Source organism: Microcaecilia unicolor, chromosome 5 (genome assembly GCF_901765095.1).
Source record: "Microcaecilia unicolor chromosome 5, aMicUni1.1, whole genome shotgun sequence".
Classification (NCBI taxonomy): Eukaryota; Metazoa; Chordata; class Amphibia; order Gymnophiona; family Siphonopidae; genus Microcaecilia; species Microcaecilia unicolor.
This window is the reverse complement of record NC_044035.1, coordinates 355365256-355383216: the sequence shown is the minus strand read 5'-3', so window position 1 is coordinate 355383216 and position 17961 is coordinate 355365256. Positions and strand designations below refer to the sequence as shown.

The window sequence follows — 17961 nt, the reverse complement described above, 5'->3', positions numbered from 1 at the left end:
AGAGGGGCCCAGCGCCGGCAAGCCTCTGCCTGCCTCTCCCACGGTCTGTCCTCTGCTGCTCCTGTCCGTACCGGGAATCAGGGCCCGGACGATTGCATTAACACGATATCGAGCTAATGCAATCATCTGGGTGCTGGGCAGCACACAAGAGCAGGGGAGAGGACGGACCCAGAAGCAGGCAGGTGTCGGATCCGGGGTCCCCTTTCGGAGACCGGGCCCGGGGAATTTTGCCCCTCCTGCCCCCCACCCCCACCTCTCGGCGGCCCCGCTCTGTACCTGCTCCCTGTATTGTACAACTTAAGAGACCCGCACTTACAAAGTATAGCGCTTCTGCTCCACTAAGGGTTCCTTAAGGCTAAGCCCAAATCCTCTGCGAGTCAGTTGTATAACGGGCATCTGTTTGTTTTATAAAGACAGTATCGGTACCTGCAATTTGCATGGAGAGGCAGATGTGGTTCTGGACACTGTTGGGTCACTCAGGTCTTTATCTGCCATCATCTGCTGTGTTACTGTTGGGCTGATGCAGTGTTTGGTAGAGCCCAGGCGCCATCGGCTTAGCGTATGGCCTTCTACCGTGAAATCAGCTCCAAAATATGCTGCAGCAAAGCATTAAGCAACGAGAACCAAATTACTGCTGCATTAAAAACGTGCAGGAATGGCGCGTCTCATTGCGAGATGTCTCTCTTTTGTCAGCACGCGAGCGGTGCTTGGCTCGGACGCTGACAGCAAGGAGACATATTTTCTTATATTCAAATCTTTTTTTTATTATGAACAAAACGTTAACAGGCAAAGGCATCAGTTGGTCACTGAAGGGTTTTTACTGTGAGAATGCAATGGTCAAATATTTAAAGATATGATATTAAACAGATTCTTAATTCCCTTTTCTTCTCTTCCCCACATCCTCCCTCACTTCCCCATAGAGCTTATCTCCCCCCCAACACACACACACCCATTGTAAAGATAAGGATGGTAATACATGTATTAAAATGTAAATCATTGAGCATCAAACTACGAATTTCAGCAGGTAGAGTTTGAATGAATGGTTTCCATATAGACCTTTGAGGTATAAGACCTGCATCCTTAGCTTCCCCCAGCATCGGAGTATGAAATGCATTCCGCCAGTGCCGAAAGGGTAGAGGGAGACTTCTTTTTTTTTTTTTAAACACATCAGGTGTGCATCAGCCCCAAAATCATTCAGCAACCCCTGATCCACCCCTCCCCCATCTTTCTACATCAGCCTCTTTCCCTGGTAGTCTAGCAGCCCCACCAGTAAAAAGAAATAAATGAAAAATGTCCCTGTATCTAGTGGCGGGGCAGTGGGTGGGATTGGTGAGTGTGTGTGTATGTTACGGATATGCACTGATTCTGACTCTCACACACATGGAGCTACTGCTGCCTTGAAGGAGGTCTTGGTTTGTACAGCAGCCTTCTGGGAGCGTTTTTTGAGAAGCAGACATGCGGTAACAGCAGCTTAGCAGGGTTTTAAAAAGGCTTGGATAATTTCCTAAAAGAAAAGTCCATAAGTCATTATTAAGATGGACTTGGGAAAACCCTACCACCACTACTACTACTTATCATTTCTAAAGCGCTACTAGTCGTAGGCAGCGCTGTACTCTTGAACATGAAGAGACAGTCCCTGCTCGACAGAGCTTACAATCTAATTAGGCCAGACAAACAGGACAAATAAGAGATAAGGACAAAGAGTAGCAAGATTCCGGAATCCCAAAGACTACTACTACTTATCATTTCTATAGCGTTACTAGACGTACGCAGCTCTGTACACTTGAACATGAAGAGACAGTCCCTGCTCAACAGAGCTTACAATCTAATTAGGACAGACAAACAGCACACATAAGAGATAAGGACAAAGAGTAGCAAGATTCCAGAATCCCAAAGAGTAGCAAGATTCCGGAATCCCAAAGAGTAGCAGCATTCTGTGCAGAATCCCAAACACTACTACTACTTATCGTTTCTATAGCGCTACTAGATGTACGCAGCACTGTACACTTGAACATGAAGAGACAGTCCCTGCTCAACAGAGCTTACAATCTAATTAGGACAGACAGGACAAATAAGGGATAAGGACAAAGAGTAGCAAGATTCCGGAATCCCAAAGAGTAGCAAGATTCCATGCAGAATCCCAAAGAGTAGCAAGATTCCGGAATCCCAAAGAGTAGCAACATTCTGTGCAGAATCCCAAAGAGTACCAAGATTCCGGAATCCCAAAGAGTAGCAAGATTCCGTGCAGAATCCCAAAGAGTAGCAAGATTCCGGAATCCCAAAGAGTAGCAACATTCTGTGCAGAATCCCAAAGAGTAGCAACATTCCAGAATCCCAAACACTACTACTACTAATCATTTCTATAGCGCTACTAGATGTATGCAGCGCTGTACACTTGAACATGAAGAGACAGTCCCTGCTCCACAGAGCTTACAATCTAATTAGGACAGACAAACAGGACAAATAGAGATAAGGGAATTACTAAAGGTAGGAATGATAAAATACAGGTATTTTAGGAGTTAAAAATCCACTGCTTATTTCGAGGATAAGTAGCATAAAATCTGTTTTTACTGTTTTGGGATCTTGCCAGGTACTTGTGACCTGGATTGGCCACTGTTGGAAACAGGATGCTGGGCTCGATGGACCTTTGGTCTGTCCCAGTATGGCAGTGCTTATGGTCTTACCCAGTGGGGTAGCCAAGGGTGGGCCCAGGCCCATCCACTTTGGGCTCAGGCCCACCCAGTAGCAACATACCTATGATGTGGCTAGCAGGGATCCCCAAGCCCCACCAACCGAAAACTCCCAACAACTGTCCCTCCTGCATACCTTTTAAGTAGCAGATCTTAGCCTGCAGTGAGCAGCGACTGATACATACTGCTTGCACTGGCCCCACAGCCTTCCCTCTGATGTATTCCCACCTATGCAGAAACAGGAGGTTGCATCAGAGGGAAGGCTGTGGGGCCAACATGAGCAGTGTGTATTAGCTGCTGCACGCTGCCGGTGAAAATCTGCTATTTACAAGGTATGCAGGGGAGGGGGATATTTGAAAGACCATATGGCATGCAGGTGAGCGAGGGAGAGGCCATATCACTTGTTGGACAAGGCAGAGTTCTTCTGCCCACCCATCTTGGGCCCGGGCCCACCCAAAATTGGGTGTCTGGCTACGCCCTGGTCTTACCTTTGTAAAATAAGTGCGGCGTGTGAGGGTAATTCTATAAGGTACGCAGTTAAGTGCTGATTGTGCAAGCATTTCATTAGAATAACAGCGCACATGTGTATTCACACACCTGGATACACCAAATTCCTTTCTTAGCACAGTTCTGTGAATTTGTGCATATTTTACAGGGAGAAATACAAATGAGTGGGATCTGGGTGGAGCGTGGATGGGGTTCATACACTCCTACACATAACGTGACTGTAAGTTACTTGTGTATCTCTGGCACTGACGTGCTCCGAGGGCCTGTGTCCACCTGATAATACGCTCACTATGAAGATGGAACTGCGTTAAAGTGTCTGTCCATTTCTCATCTAGCCGCACCCTCTCTTCTCACAGGCCGATACTTTACTACCGTGGCAATGAGATGATGGCTGTGAGAGTCGGGCTGTACAAAGCTCATTACTGGACCTGGAGCAACTCATGGGCACAAGTGGAGCAGGTAATCCCTCACTTTTCTCACCATCGGGTCAGGAGTCTCAATCAGTACAGGGGGAGACTGACCCCTCCTCCACCCGGGGCTTCCAATGTAGGCCTTGGAGAGGAATTATCCCGGGATGGGCTCAAAACGCCCCCCCCCCCCCCAATGCTGTCAGTCAAGGGTTGTCACAGGATGGTGTCCAAATGATCCCCCTCCCTCCACATACACACTGTTGGTGACCTGGGTCGTGTGCCATAAACCAGTTCCCCTGCTGTTTTGGGAGTTATAAATAATGCCCAGACCTGTACCATGCCTAGTGCTAAGGACATGGGGTCAGGCAGTGGCAAAGCTACCGGGGGGGGGGGGGCTCAGGGGCCTGGGCCCCCCCCCCCCAAATTGACTCTGGGCCCCCGGTTTGGCTGGCCCCCAACCCCCGCCATCTGAAGCGTTTATCTGTCCCGCGCTGGTCTCACACTCGCCTCCTCTCCTGTTTCCAGTCGTGCCGTGCATGCTCTCGTTTTAATGAAACTGAGCATACTTGCGCACGCTCACTTTCATTAAAATGAGCATGGAGTGCACGGCGTGCTGAAAACAGGAGAAGGAAGCAAGTCTAGTGCGGGACAGATAAACAATTGGTGGGGGTTGGGGGTACCCTGCGGCGGCAGGGTCAGAAGCAGCAGGGGAGGGGAGGCGGGCTAAAATGTGTTCCCCCCACCCTCCCGCCGAGGTCTGGCTGCGCCTGTCAGGTGAAGGGGTCAGAAGTGTATCCCTTGTGGATATATGGCATATTGTGGCCAGGACGGAGGGACTGATTGAAACCACGGGGACCCTGTTGGGTGAGTTTTCCCCTTTTGCTGTGGGGAAAAGTTTGCTGGTTTGAAGCAGAGCCAGATGTTGGAATCCCAGCTTTAATACTGGGTTACTGGGGTTTTAGGAGTTAAAGACGGTTTGGCGTTACACTGGAAGATGGAACCTGTGGAAAATCAGCTGAAAACCAGGAATCTAAGATTTTAGAATTTTCTGTGAACTCATTTGCTCTCTGCTATGTTTTTTTGGGAGGTGTTGCCTTTTCTGGATTGTGATATTTCTTTTGCAAATTATGCTCGGGAGGGTCCTCTGGATGTGGTCAGGCTGATCAGTGAAATATTTCTAATTTCTTAGAATTTTCACAGAAGGTTTATCGCAGCTCTAGCGACCCTGCTTGCATCATTTGGCTCTAAGTAAGATAAAAGATCGGTGTTGAAAGCTTGCTTTAGTTATCGGGGGCCCAGACGCCTCTGAGGATGAGAAGGAGGGAGAGGACAGGGGATCTGGTTGAGTTTTTGTATGATTGAAAGTCTTTATTAAAAGGCGGTGCACAGACAGAGTTGCATGTTTAACAGCTTAATTAACCAGGTTCTGTTCAAAACTTTGTTCTGAAGATGAAGATATGCACTTTAAAACCAAGAAAAGGGGAGGGGGAGGTATGAAGTGAATAAAGGTGTCACCAAGGATGAGATTTGAAGGGGGTGGGGGGAGGGGGGAAGTAATAAAAGTTGAAGACGGATTGTATCGTTTTGGAGATTAGCATTGGAGAGTTTAGGAGCACGTTTGATTGGCAATTTACTCAATGTATAACAATGTGTTTGTGCCGTTTTCAATAAATATGATAAAGCATAAAACCAAGAAAAATCTTATTGTGAATGGAGAATTGGCGTTTTTCTCGATTCCAAACTAATCTGTAGGTGCTTCTTTTTCTTCAAATTTCCTTCCAAATGTTTGTTATCAAGCTGCTAATTCACATTTTCCTTGATCCTCCTCAGTTAGGGGGAAAGAGAAGGGAACTGGGACTTGATATACCGCCTTTCTGAGGTTTTTGCAACTACATTCAAAGCAGTTTACATATATTCAGGTACTTATTTTGTACCAGGGGCAATGGAGGGTTAAGTGACTTACTCAGAGTCACAAGGAGCTGCAGTGGGAATCAAACCTAGTTCCCCAGAATCAGAGTCCGCTGCACTAGCCACTAGGCTACTCCTCCACTAGCAACATTCCATGTAGAAGCCTGCCCTTGCAGATCACCAATGCGGCCGCGCAGGCTTCTGTTTCTGTGAGTCTGACGTCCTGCACGTACAGATTCACAGAAACAGAAGCCTGCGCGGCCGTGTTGTTGATCTGCAAGGGCAGGCTTCTACATGGAATGCTAGTGGAATAGCAACATTCCATGTAGAATCTCAAATAGTAGCAACGACTAGGCTACTCTTCCACTCCTTGGGATTCAGGAATCTTGCTATGCTTTGGGGTTCTACACGGAATGGTGATTCTGTTCTTGCAGGGTCAGAGCCTAAGCCCCAATATTAATTAACAAATAAACTGTTTTGGTGCTAAAACCAACTTCAGGCAGGGGGACATGTAAAAGCCTATAGGGCCGGTCAGAATGCCTCACGGTTTCACCTTCCACTGCATTGCTCTGTAAATGAACTCCTTATTCAAAAGGTTTTGAGGCAGCCATGGGCAAAGAAAGTGTTAACTCTGAGAAATAATTATATATATATAAGAAATGATATTAAAAGCTTGAAGTTTGAATTCTTTTCACTCTGCCAGCAAAGTAGTGAAGGAATGCAGGCTGGAATTAATTAGAGTCTAGTTTGGCCGAGCTAAGGTTAGGAAAGGTCAGTGAGAAATGAAACTCTGTCCCTTGTGAATTGCCAATGCTAGCTGGCACATCTGTAAATTATTAGGCTTACTGAATAGTTTTGTAAGCAGGCACGAGCCAGACATATGACATATTGTAGTTTAAGAATAGGCTGAAATACTATTTAGAGAGAGGCAATAGATTAGTATTTAGAAGTTCTGTTTATATTTAGGATATGTCTTATAAGAATGCTTACTTTAGAATATGTTGTATTCTGTGTAAATTAATAATTCTGTGTAGGATGTTTGTTCAACTCTGTGTTACTTTTAAAATGATCCTTTGTCTGCTGTTTAAGGCTGCAGTGAGGAGATCAACATGTGTTTTGAATTAACTATGGTCTTAGCTAGTTCTGTGTATGGAGCTGAGAGGTGAAAAAGGTCAGAACTAGTCAGCTTTCTTCTCCTTGATTAATTATAGGTAAAATGCAGGAATGGTCTTGGAAGTAATAACCTGATATGTATGCTATTAATTAAGATTGGCTTTTGACCTCTTTAATGAATGCCAGAGTTTAGTTAGCAGTTAGTACTAGGAATATGAGAAATCAATCATAATAACATGTAAGAGACTGGAGACCAAATGTCTGGCATGAGGGGCCCCAGGTCAGAGGTCAGTTTAGGATGTCTGGAACCTATGTAACTGATATTTCAAAAGTAATGATTGGTTGAGGCAAGGTAGCCAATCAATTTCTTAACCAATTGGGAGTAAAGGGGGCTAGGCTAGGAGGAGGGCTTAGGACCCTATTTAAGTGGGAGCAGAAGCAGTTTACGTCAGAAGGAGCTCAGAAGAAAGAGAAGGACAGAAGGAACAGACAGAAGAAGGAGAAGACAGCATAAGAAGAGAAGCAGCTGAGACAAAGACACAGAGAGCTGAGAGAAAGACACAAAGAGCTAAGAGAAGAGAAGAGAGCTAGAACTGATGTCCTGCTTTGTTTGCTGGCAAATAAAGAAGATTTTTCTCTCATACTGGTGTGTGCTGTCTGACTCCTGAGGCATCACAAATTCATGCATCAATTCCTGCAACAATTCTTGGTGGCAGCGGTGGGATCCTGAATCCTGCATTAATCCCAGCACCTAACTGACTGGAGAACATTCGCCGGGTATGTATTTTGTATTCTGTATTGTAATCCTAGCTAGGAAGTTGTAAACCAGCCCCTCAAGAAGGAGGGAAGGAGAATCTGATCAATTCTCAGCGAAGGCCCTAGTACCTTCTAGTCGCGGGGACTAGAAGCGAAAACGCTTGAGCTTATCTGTATTTGAGAAATCTGAAATTGTTGGGTGGGATTTTCTGTATGGAATGTGTGATGAGTGAATGATTAAATGAGTGCGGACTTCTTATAGCTGCATTTCCAATTAACGCGAGTTCAATTGGTCAGCAACGGAAGGAAGCGATTGTTGTCTGTCTACCTAGTGTCTCGAGAGTGCAGACCCCTTACTGCATTCTCAAAAATTCCCCCCCTTTTTGTGTGTTGTAACTGTAAGCATTATGGGTGGGACATCATCTAGACAAATTGTTACCCCCCTAGATTGTATGCTTAGAAATTTTAAAAAAGGTTTTTTAATTAATGATTATGGACAGACTTTAAGCTCAGGTACTTTAAGAACCTTGTGTGAAGTTGAGTGGCCATCTATGGGAGTGGGGTGGCCCCCTAGTGGCAGCTTAGATATTGAAGTAATCCGGAAGGTCTACAGCATAGTTGTAGGAGAACCAGAATATTCTGAACAACTCCCTTATATAGATTCCTGGGACAGCCTTGTGACTGACCCTCCCTCGTGGTTGAAAACTTATATGGGATCCCCAGTAAAATTCATGTTAGGTCGTGTTCAAAGAAAGATTAGAAAATCTAAACTAGAAGAGGGAAAGAGCCCCAGGAAGCTTACCACCCAATCGGTGGCTTCCGCCCCTACCCTGTCCGAGAAACCCATACTCTCTGATGACCCCTCAGACCTTGAGCCACCACCTTATGGCCCATTGTTGGGGTTCCGTGCCGCCCCTAGAGATCCACGCCGCCCAGCTCAAGCCTCTCCAGTACAGGCTTCTCCGGATAGTTCTTCCCCTCCTGTGCGAACCCCACCACACCCTAGGTTGGACTTTTCACCTGGCCTCTACCCTTCTGTGCCAAATCCTCTCCTGTTAACCTCTGTAGACCCACTTTGGGCTCCACTCCCTGACTCCTCAACTCCTGACAGCCCAGCCTCTCCCTCTAGTACCCCTACCCACTCATTAGGGGCCCGGCATCCCTTTCAATGGACTGACTCACCTGTGACCACCTCTCAGTCTATGAGTACCCCTCCCCATCCCTCAGGGGTTCAACACACCTCCACTGAATGGGTTAGACCTGCTGCAATCACCTTTGAGCATGATAGGAGGGTAGCTCCTAGCTCTACCTCAGGTTCCATTCCCACTTCCTCGAGAGTTCTGCCACTTCGTCAGGTAACTACCACTCGACCGGATCCTAATAATCAGGGTCAGGTTATACAGGTACAGGCCTACCAGTATGTACCCTTCACAACCACCGATCTCCTGAATTGGAAGACGCATTACCCCTCTTATACTGAAAAGCCTCAGGCAGTGGTGGACCTAGTGACTAGCATTATGGCCACCCATAACCCAACCTGGACTGATTGTCAACAACTTCTCCTGACCCTCTTCACAACTGAGGAGAGGCGGAAGATTTTGCAAAATGCTGAGGCCATCACGCGAGAGCGTGTTCCCGACGGGACACAGGATCCAGAGGGATGGGTTAGAGCTCGGTTTCCTCGCGCAGCTCCAGCTTGGGATCCAAATGATGGGCAGCACTATGAACTGTTGTCTGGCTATTGCCGGGACTTACTGGAAGGTATGAGGAAAGGCATAAAGAGGCCCATTAATCTGGCAAAGGTCTCTGAAATTCTCCAAGGGGCAACTGAATCCCCTGGGGCCTTTCTAGAGCGACTAATTGAAGCCTACAGAACATACACCCCATTTGACCCTGAAGCCCAAGAAAACCAGAGAATGGTGAATAGCGCATTGGTGGCCCAGAGTATGCCAGATATCCGGAAGAAGTTGCAGCGTCAGGAGGGATTCGCAGGGATGAATACCACCCAGCTAATTGAGATCGCAACCAAGGTTTTCATTAATAGAGATCAGGAGGTGCGCCGAGAGGCTGACCGGAAGATGCAGAAGAAGGCCGACCTTTTAGCGGCAGCCATTACTAATTCCACCCTTAACCGAGGTCGACCTCTAGCTAATGGGAAGCCAAAGTGGGACCCCGGACCACCAGCCAGGCCCCGAGATTCCTTCAATCAATCCCGGCCAAGGGGGGAGAATCCCAGACCAAGATTGGAGAGGGACCAGTGTGCTTATTGTAAGGAAAGAGGGCACTGGAAAGATGAATGCCCCCAGAGGCGCCAGGGACTGAGAAGGGGACCAGGAGATCGAGGAAGCCGAGGCCGAGTTCGAGAGGGAAGATATGAGCCTCCTGAATCTGACATCATCGGGATAGCCGAGATGGCAGAATGGGACGAATAGGACAGACCGGGTTCCTACAAACTGGGCTCCCAGGAACCTATGGTCAAGCTAACTATAGGGAGCCGCTCAATTCCATTCATGATTGATACAGGAGCTGAACATTCTGTTGTGACAGAGCGATTAGCGCCTGTGTCTGGAAAAACTGTCCGAGTGGTGGGAGCCACGGGGGTGCAGAACCGGAGGCCCTTTCTGACAACCCGTAGATGCCAATTAGGCTCACACATAGTCACTCATGAATTCTTGTATATGCCAGACTGTCCAATCCCTTTGTTAGGTCGAGACCTGCTGTCCAAGCTTAGGGCCCAAATTTCTTTTGACTCTGATGGCCAGACTTCAGTCTCCTTTCGGCCCCCGACATCCAGCCCTAAGGGTATATTGAGTTTCTGTTGCCCTCTTGAAGAAGAATGGCGGCTGCATCAGTCACATGGCCAAGTTGACCTACCCCTGGCAGACAGCTTTCAGGTCAGTGGGGTATGGGCAGAAGATAATCCCCCAGGGTTGGCCCGAAATATTCCTCCTGTACATGTAGACTTACTTCCAAGTGCCCGGCCAATCCATCTTCGCCAATACCCAATTCCCAGAAAGGCTCTGGAAGGGATTCAAGCACATTTGAATCGTCTGTTATCCCATGGAATTATTCGTCCTTGCCAGTCTCCATGGAATACGCCACTATTGCCAGTTCAGAAGCCAGGGACTGAGGACTACCGGCCAGTCCAAGACTTACGAGTGGTCAATAAATCCACTATCTCATTACACCCTGTAGTGCCTAATCCATATGTCCTGCTAGGATTGATACCTTCTGGGGCTACCCATTTCACAACACTAGACCTAAAAGATGCTTTCTTTTGTATTCGGGTGGCCCCAGCCAGTCAATTGCTTTTTGCCTTTCAATGGGAAAACCCAGTAACAGGAAGGAAGCTTCAGTATACATGGACTCGCCTGCCACAGGGGTTCAAGAATTCCCCCACCATTTTTGGGACTGCCCTAGGACAAGACCTTAAGACTTTTAAATCTGAGCCTTCCAGGCGAGTTTTACTCCAGTATGTAGATGACCTCCTGATTGCAGCAGTGACCCAGGAAGAGTGTTTTGAGGCTACTAGAGAATTGCTGGAGCTACTCTTGGATGCAGGCTATAAGGTCTCACGCTCAAAGGCCCAACTCTGTCAGTCAGAAGTGAAGTATTTGGGCTTCTGTATTTCCCAGGGAAGTCGGAGACTGGATGCTAGTAGGAAGCAAGCGGTAGCTGCAATTCCCCAACCCAAGTCCAGAAGAGAAGTTAGGGAATTTCTGGGAGCAGCCGGATTTTGCAGAATTTGGATTCCAAATTTTGCATTGATGGCGAAACCCCTTTACCAAGCCACAAAGGGGGGTGAAAAGGAACCATTTGAATGGGGACCTACTGCTCAACAATCCTTCATTGCCATAAAGAAAGCCCTACTCCAAGCCCCTGCGTTAGGCCTTCCTGATGTGGAGAAACCTTTCTCACTGTATGTCCATGAGCGACAGGGGGTTGCTCTGGGTGTGCTGACCCAGATGATGGGATCCTGGCAGAGGCCTGTTGCATACCTGTCTAAACAGCTGGATGGAGTGGCTAAAGGATGGCCAGCCTGCATGAGGGCCATTGCAGCAACAGCCTTACTGGTCCAGGAAGCTGATAAGTTGACCTTGGGGCAAGAACTGGTTGTTAAAGTCCCCCATGCAGTTCTCACCCTCATGGAGTATAAGGGCAACCACTGGTTTACAAATAACCGTATGGTTAAGTACCAAGCCAGCTTGTGTGAGAATCCACGGATACACCTGGAAACAGTGGCTACATTTAATCCCGCCACTCTTTTGCCAGCATCTGAGGGACCACCAGATCATGACTGTATCCAAACTATGGATGAAGTGTACTCCAGTCGACCAGATCTTAAAGATGTTCCGTGGAGGGACCCAGATGTAATTTATTTCACAGATGGAAGTAGTTATGTGGAGAACTCCAAGCGATTGGCAGGCTATGCTGTGGTGACAGAAGACAAGGTGATAGAAGCAAGAGCCCTGCCCCAAGGAACTTCAGCCCAGAAAGCAGAACTTGTGGCCCTCATACGAGCTCTGGAGCTAGCAGCAGGACTGGTGACCAACATTTATACTGATTCTAAGTATGCCTTCACAACCCTACATGCTCATGGAGCTTTGTATAAGGAAAAGGGACTCATAAATGCTGCAGGCCAACCTGTTAAGTATGGACCCGAAATACTTCAGCTGCTAGAGGCTGTGTGGGCCCCTAAGAAGGTAGCTGTTATTCACTGCAGGGGACACCAAAGAATAGATACTCCAGTGGCCCGAGGGAACCGCCATGCTGATCGGGTGGCCAAGGAAGCTGCTCGAGGACCCCCAGCAAGTACTGTGACTCCCCTGTTCCAAATCCGACTGCAAGAATGGACACCTATATATACCCAAGTGGAAGAGAAATGGGCTCAAGAAGAAGGTGCAGTAAGGAGACCTGATGGCTGGTTACATCTCCCTGATACCAGAGTTCTGGTGCCACGCCACCTAGCTTGGCCTGTAGTGTCTCAAGCTCATGACCTATCACACTTAGGGAAAACAGCACTAGCCCGCCTACTCAATCGAGTAGTGGTGCTGGAAGGATTGGATAGTCTGGTTGCCACTGCCTCTGCCCGATGTACTCTCTGTGCCCAGAATAATGCTCGTCAGGGACCCCGTATTCCACCAGGAGTTCAGTCTAGAGGTCTAACACCCTTTGAGTCCCTAGTTATAGACTTCACAGAAATGCCCAGGAGCGGTAGGTTCCGATACCTCTTAGTCATGGTCTGTACCTTTTCTGGGTGGGTGGAAGCATATCCTACAGTCACTGAGAAAGCCACAGAAGTAGCTCGAGCCCTCCTTAGGGATGTCATCCCCAGGTATGGACTGCCCCTTGCCATAGGTTCAGATAATGGTCCCGCCTTTGTTGAAGCTACACTTCAGGCCCTGTCCCGCGCATTGCGCATTACCTGGAAATTGCATTGTGCCTATCGTCCCCAGAGTTCAGGGCAGGTTGAGCGAGCAAACAGAACCTTGAAAAATAGCCTAGCAAAGATTTGTCAGGAAACCCAACTGAAATGGCCACAGGCACTGCCACTAGCCCTCTTTCGCCTCCGATGCACCCCAACTAAAGGAACAGCCCTTTCTCCCTTTGAAATTGTGTATGGGAAGCCCCCAGCCATTTTACAGGGAATTAAGGGAGACATAGGGATTTTAGGGTCTGCCCAGGTGCAGGAACAGGTAGCCCTCTTGGGTAAGATAATTTCTGAGCTTCAGTCTTATGTGAGAGAAATAAACCCTGTCCCCTTCCAGGCTCAGGTACATTCCTTCCTGCCAGGGGATAGAGTTTGGGTGAAAGACTGGAAGCTCCAGCCTTTGGGGCCCCGATGGAAAGGACCTTTTACTGTTTTGCTTTCTACCCCTGCAGCTGTGAAGGTCGCAGGGATAACTCCATGGGTCCATTGGTCTCGAATTAAGTCTGCTGACCAGACTGAGCCCAGCACGGATCAGACGGAGCCTAGACAGTGGAGAGCAGAAAGTGATCCAGCGGAGCCATTGAAGTTGCGCCTGACCCGAACCAAAGAATCTACTAGCTGAAAAGAAGGGTCAACTGCATACTGCAGGAGCGGCTGAACTTCGGCTTCACACTGAGACTCTTTCTTGCCTGATTCTGGCTTTCTTGGAATTTGAAAGCTTGATCCTTGTCAGTTGAGGGTCTATCCCAACTGGTATAAGAACTCAAAGACTGAGAACACTATATTAGAGTAATCTGTGATTAGCACAGACTGTTGAAATATTATTGCTTAATTAGTTTGCTGTATTTGTTTTAGATTAGGAAGAAAGAAAATGTTAGTAGTTTGGATGCTTTTGTTGTTTTCTACTCCTTGCCTCCTTGTTCCTAATATCCCAACTCGCTCCAACCTTTGGTTACACTCAGTCCAGGAACTAATTAGCCAGGCAAAGATTACTTCCCCTTGTATTGTGTGTTCCCGATTTTCTCCTTATACTACAGATGTCCCAGCTGTTCCTGTTCCTGTGCAACTCCCAGCTCTTATACCTCCCTACTTTTCGAGTTCAGGTCCTTGGAGCCAGGATTATACTTGGTGGTCCTTTTATAATGCTACTTCCCCCTCTGAATCTTCTCTAAGGCCAGTTTTTACGTCTCCCTATCCAGCTTCTGGAGTGTTTTGTTTAACAAGAAGCATCTCAACTGTTCTTCCCATTCCCTGTAACTATACTAATGTTCTCCCAGAAAAAGGAGAATCTGTGTGGGTAGTTTCTCCAGGTACTCCTATGTGCCCTGCTACCATACCTGTAGATTATGACCCAGGTGATTATCTGGCTCCTAAGCGTACCACTGAGAAGACTATAGTGTCCAAGCTTATTTTCTACTTTCATAAGTCCCCGGGGTATGAAGAGTTACTAACAAATGAGCAGCCTGTCACAATTGGGGATTGGCGCCTATGGTGTGCAAAGTCTCCATTTCGTCTTCGTTCCCCCTGGGATAGGGGCTCGCATTATGGGCACCCTAAGTACCCTGTCCAGCCTGAGCCAACATTTATTGGGAACTTTCCTCACCCTCTCCTTGGTCATTACTGGCTCTGTGATAATGTCCTCCACATGATTCTTCCCTCCACATATGATTTTTGTGTATTGGTAACCTTGAATTATTTTCCTAAAGTTATTCCTCTTAAGCCGCTATCCCCGCACCGCTCTAAGCGAGAGGCTTTGTCCTTACCTTCCTCCGTTGCCACAGAGGATGAGGCGATTGAATTAGCCCTCCAGTATATTAATTCTACTTATCCTCTGACTAAAAAGAGACTTGTAGCCCTTTCTGCCACGGCCTGGATTCCAATTGGAGGCCCGGTAGCGGGTATTACTGAACTAGGTATGGCTACCCGGAGACTTCAATCCCTACTCCATGTTTTAGTTCATGAGCTGAACGTGGTAGTCAATGCATTGCAGGATCAAATTAATGAATTAAGTATAGTTTCTCGGTATAATCGTATGGGCCTTGACTACCTCTTTGCAGCTCAGGGTGGCCTCTGCACAGTGCTAAATTCTTCAGAGTGCTGTACTATTGTCATAAATAGGACGCATGTAGTTAGGCATGCCATGGATAAAGTCCTACAGTTGGCTAGCCTTAATGTGGAGGATTACCGAGGAGGGTTAGATCTTACCTCCTGGTGGTGGTCATTGACCTCCTGGATACGTCCCTTGTTCATTTCCCTAATAGTCTTAGTTTTAGCAGGGTTTTTGTTTTGTTTCTTGGCCTCATGTGCTTCGGCAGTATGCCGTCGAACCTTAACAAGTAGGGTAATGGTGATTCACAAGTCTATTCCTAGTTAGGATCACTATAATCTCCAGAGTTTGAGATGTGAGACTTATTTCTGCATAAGCTGATTTTAGTCTCAAAGGGGGGAATGAGGCAGCCATGGGCAAAGAAAGTGTTAACTCTGAGAAATAATTATATATATATAAGAAATGATATTAAAAGCTTGAAGTTTGAATTCTTTTCACTCTGCCAGCAAAGTAGTGAAGGAATGCAGGCTGGAATTAATTAGAGTCTAGTTTGGCCGAGCTAAGGTTAGGAAAGGTCAGTGAGAAATGAAACTCTGTCCCTTGTGAATTGCCAATGCTAGCTGGCACATCTGTAAATTATTAGGCTTACTGAATAGTTTTGTAAGCAGGCACGAGCCAGACATATGACATATTGTAGTTTAAGAATAGGCTGAAATACTATTTAGAGAGAGGCAATAGATTAGTATTTAGAAGTTCTGTTTATATTTAGGATATGTCTTATAAGAATGCTTACTTTAGAATATGTTGTATTCTGTGTAAATTAATAATTCTGTGTAGGATGTTTGTTCAACTCTGTGTTACTTTTAAAATGATCCTTTGTCTGCTGTTTAAGGCTGCAGTGAGGAGATCAACATGTGTTTTGAATTAACTATGGTCTTAGCTAGTTCTGTGTATGGAGCTGAGAGGTGAAAAAGGTCAGAACTAGTCAGCTTTCTTCTCCTTGATTAATTATAGGTAAAATGCAGGAATGGTCTTGGAAGTAATAACCTGATATGTATGCTATTAATTAAGATTGGCTTTTGACCTCTTTAATGAATGCCAGAGTTTAGTTAGCAGTTAGTACTAGGAATATGAGAAATCAATCATAATAACATGTAAGAGACTGGAGACCAAATGTCTGGCATGAGGGGCCCCAGGTCAGAGGTCAGTTTAGGATGTCTGGAACCTATGTAACTGATATTTCAAAAGTAATGATTGGTTGAGGCAAGGTAGCCAATCAATTTCTTAACCAATTGGGAGTAAAGGGGGCTAGGCTAGGAGGAGGGCTTAGGACCCTATTTAAGTGGGAGCAGAAGCAGTTTACGTCAGAAGGAGCTCAGAAGAAAGAGAAGGACAGAAGGAACAGACAGAAGAAGGAGAAGACAGCATAAGAAGAGAAGCAGCTGAGACAAAGACACAGAGAGCTGAGAGAAAGACACAAAGAGCTAAGAGAAGAGAAGAGAGCTAGAACTGATGTCCTGCTTTGTTTGCTGGCAAATAAAGAAGATTTTTCTCTCATACTGGTGTGTGCTGTCTGACTCCTGAGGCATCACAAATTCATGCATCAATTCCTGCAACAGTTTCTTCTCCCGTTTCTCCACAGGGCATCAATTTCTGCCCAGGACAGAATGTAACCGGAGTCACCACCCATGACCAGGAGGAGCACACAAAAATCCCAATTCTCTTCCACCTAGGACGGGATCCTGGGGAGAAATATCCCCTCAGGTAAGACCCTGGAGTGATTGCTTGCAGCTGGACGTGGAGATGAGAAATGAATGAGCAGCGAAGAGAGGATGGGCTTACTAGCAAGTAATACAGACCTGCCAGAGAATCTGAAAGGAAAGACACTGCAGTACCCCGAAACAAGTAAATTGCAGCATCCTGATAAAATCAAACAAAAGGGGATGGGTCTTGATACACCGTCTTTCTGTGGTTACAATCAAAGCGGTTTACATATTATATTCAGGTACTTATTTTGTACCTGGGGCAATACAGGGTTAAGTGACTTGCCCAGAGTCACAAGGAGCTGCAGTGGGAATTTAACTCAGTTCCCCAGGATCAGAGTCCGCTGCACTAACCACTAGGCTACTCCTCCACTCCTTGGGATTCAGGAATCTTGCTATTCTTTGGGGTTCTACATGGAATGTTGCTACTAAGTACATAAGTATTGCCATACTGGGAAACACCAAAGGTCCATCAAGCCCAGCATCCTGTTTCCAACAGTGGCCAATCCAGATCACAAATACCTGGCAAGATCCCAAAAAGTACAAAACATTTTATACTGCTTATTCCAGAAATAGTGGATTTTCCCCAAGTCCATTTAATAACGGTCTATGGACTTTTCCTTTAGGAAGCCGTCCAAACTTTTTTAAAACTCCGCTAAGCTAACCGCCTTTACCACATTCCCTGGCAACGAATTCCAGAGTTTAATTACACGTTGAGTGAAGAAAACTTTTCTCCAATTCATTTTAAATTTACTACATTGTAGCTTCATCACATGCCCCCTAGTCCTAGTATTTTTGGAAAGCATGAACAGACGCTTCACATCTACCCGTTCAACTCCACTCATTATTTTATAGACCTCTATCATATCTGCTGCACTAACCACTAGGCTACTCCTCCACAAGCAACATTCCATGTAGAATCTCAAATAGTAGCAACGTTCTATGTAGAATCTCAAATAGGGAAAGGGAAATGGGACTTGATATACTGCCTTTCTGTGGTTTTTGCAACCACATTCAAAGTGGTTTCCATGGTATATACAGGTACTTATTTGTACCTGGGGCAATGGAAGGTTAAGTGACTTGCCCAGGGTCACGCTGTAGTGGGAATTGAACCTGGTTCCCCAGGTTCTCAGGCTGCTGCACTAACCATTATTTCTTTGTTCTTTCTTGTATCCCACAATTATCCATAGAATTTCTTGTCGAGGTTGGCTGTCGGTTCTTTTTCTGTAGTGCTTCGTGTAATCTTTGGAATTGAGTTCCACCATTTGGACTCCAGGTAGTTGAAGCCAGCCACATAGGTGGTTTTGCAGACTATGTTTCTGCATTTGGGTAGGTG

The 17961-nt window shown here is 46.5% G+C and overlaps 1 protein-coding gene across 1 annotated transcript in view; it reads left to right on the top strand.

The window, feature by feature from the left end:
- GALNS (galactosamine (N-acetyl)-6-sulfatase) overlaps window positions 1-17961 on the top strand; it is a 57826-nt gene that overhangs the window by 33686 nt on the left and 6179 nt on the right. The window contains 2 exon segments of the mRNA XM_030204592.1: window positions 3554-3656; window positions 16505-16626. Of these exon segments, the coding sequence (XP_030060452.1) occupies window positions 3554-3656; window positions 16505-16626 (225 nt within the window).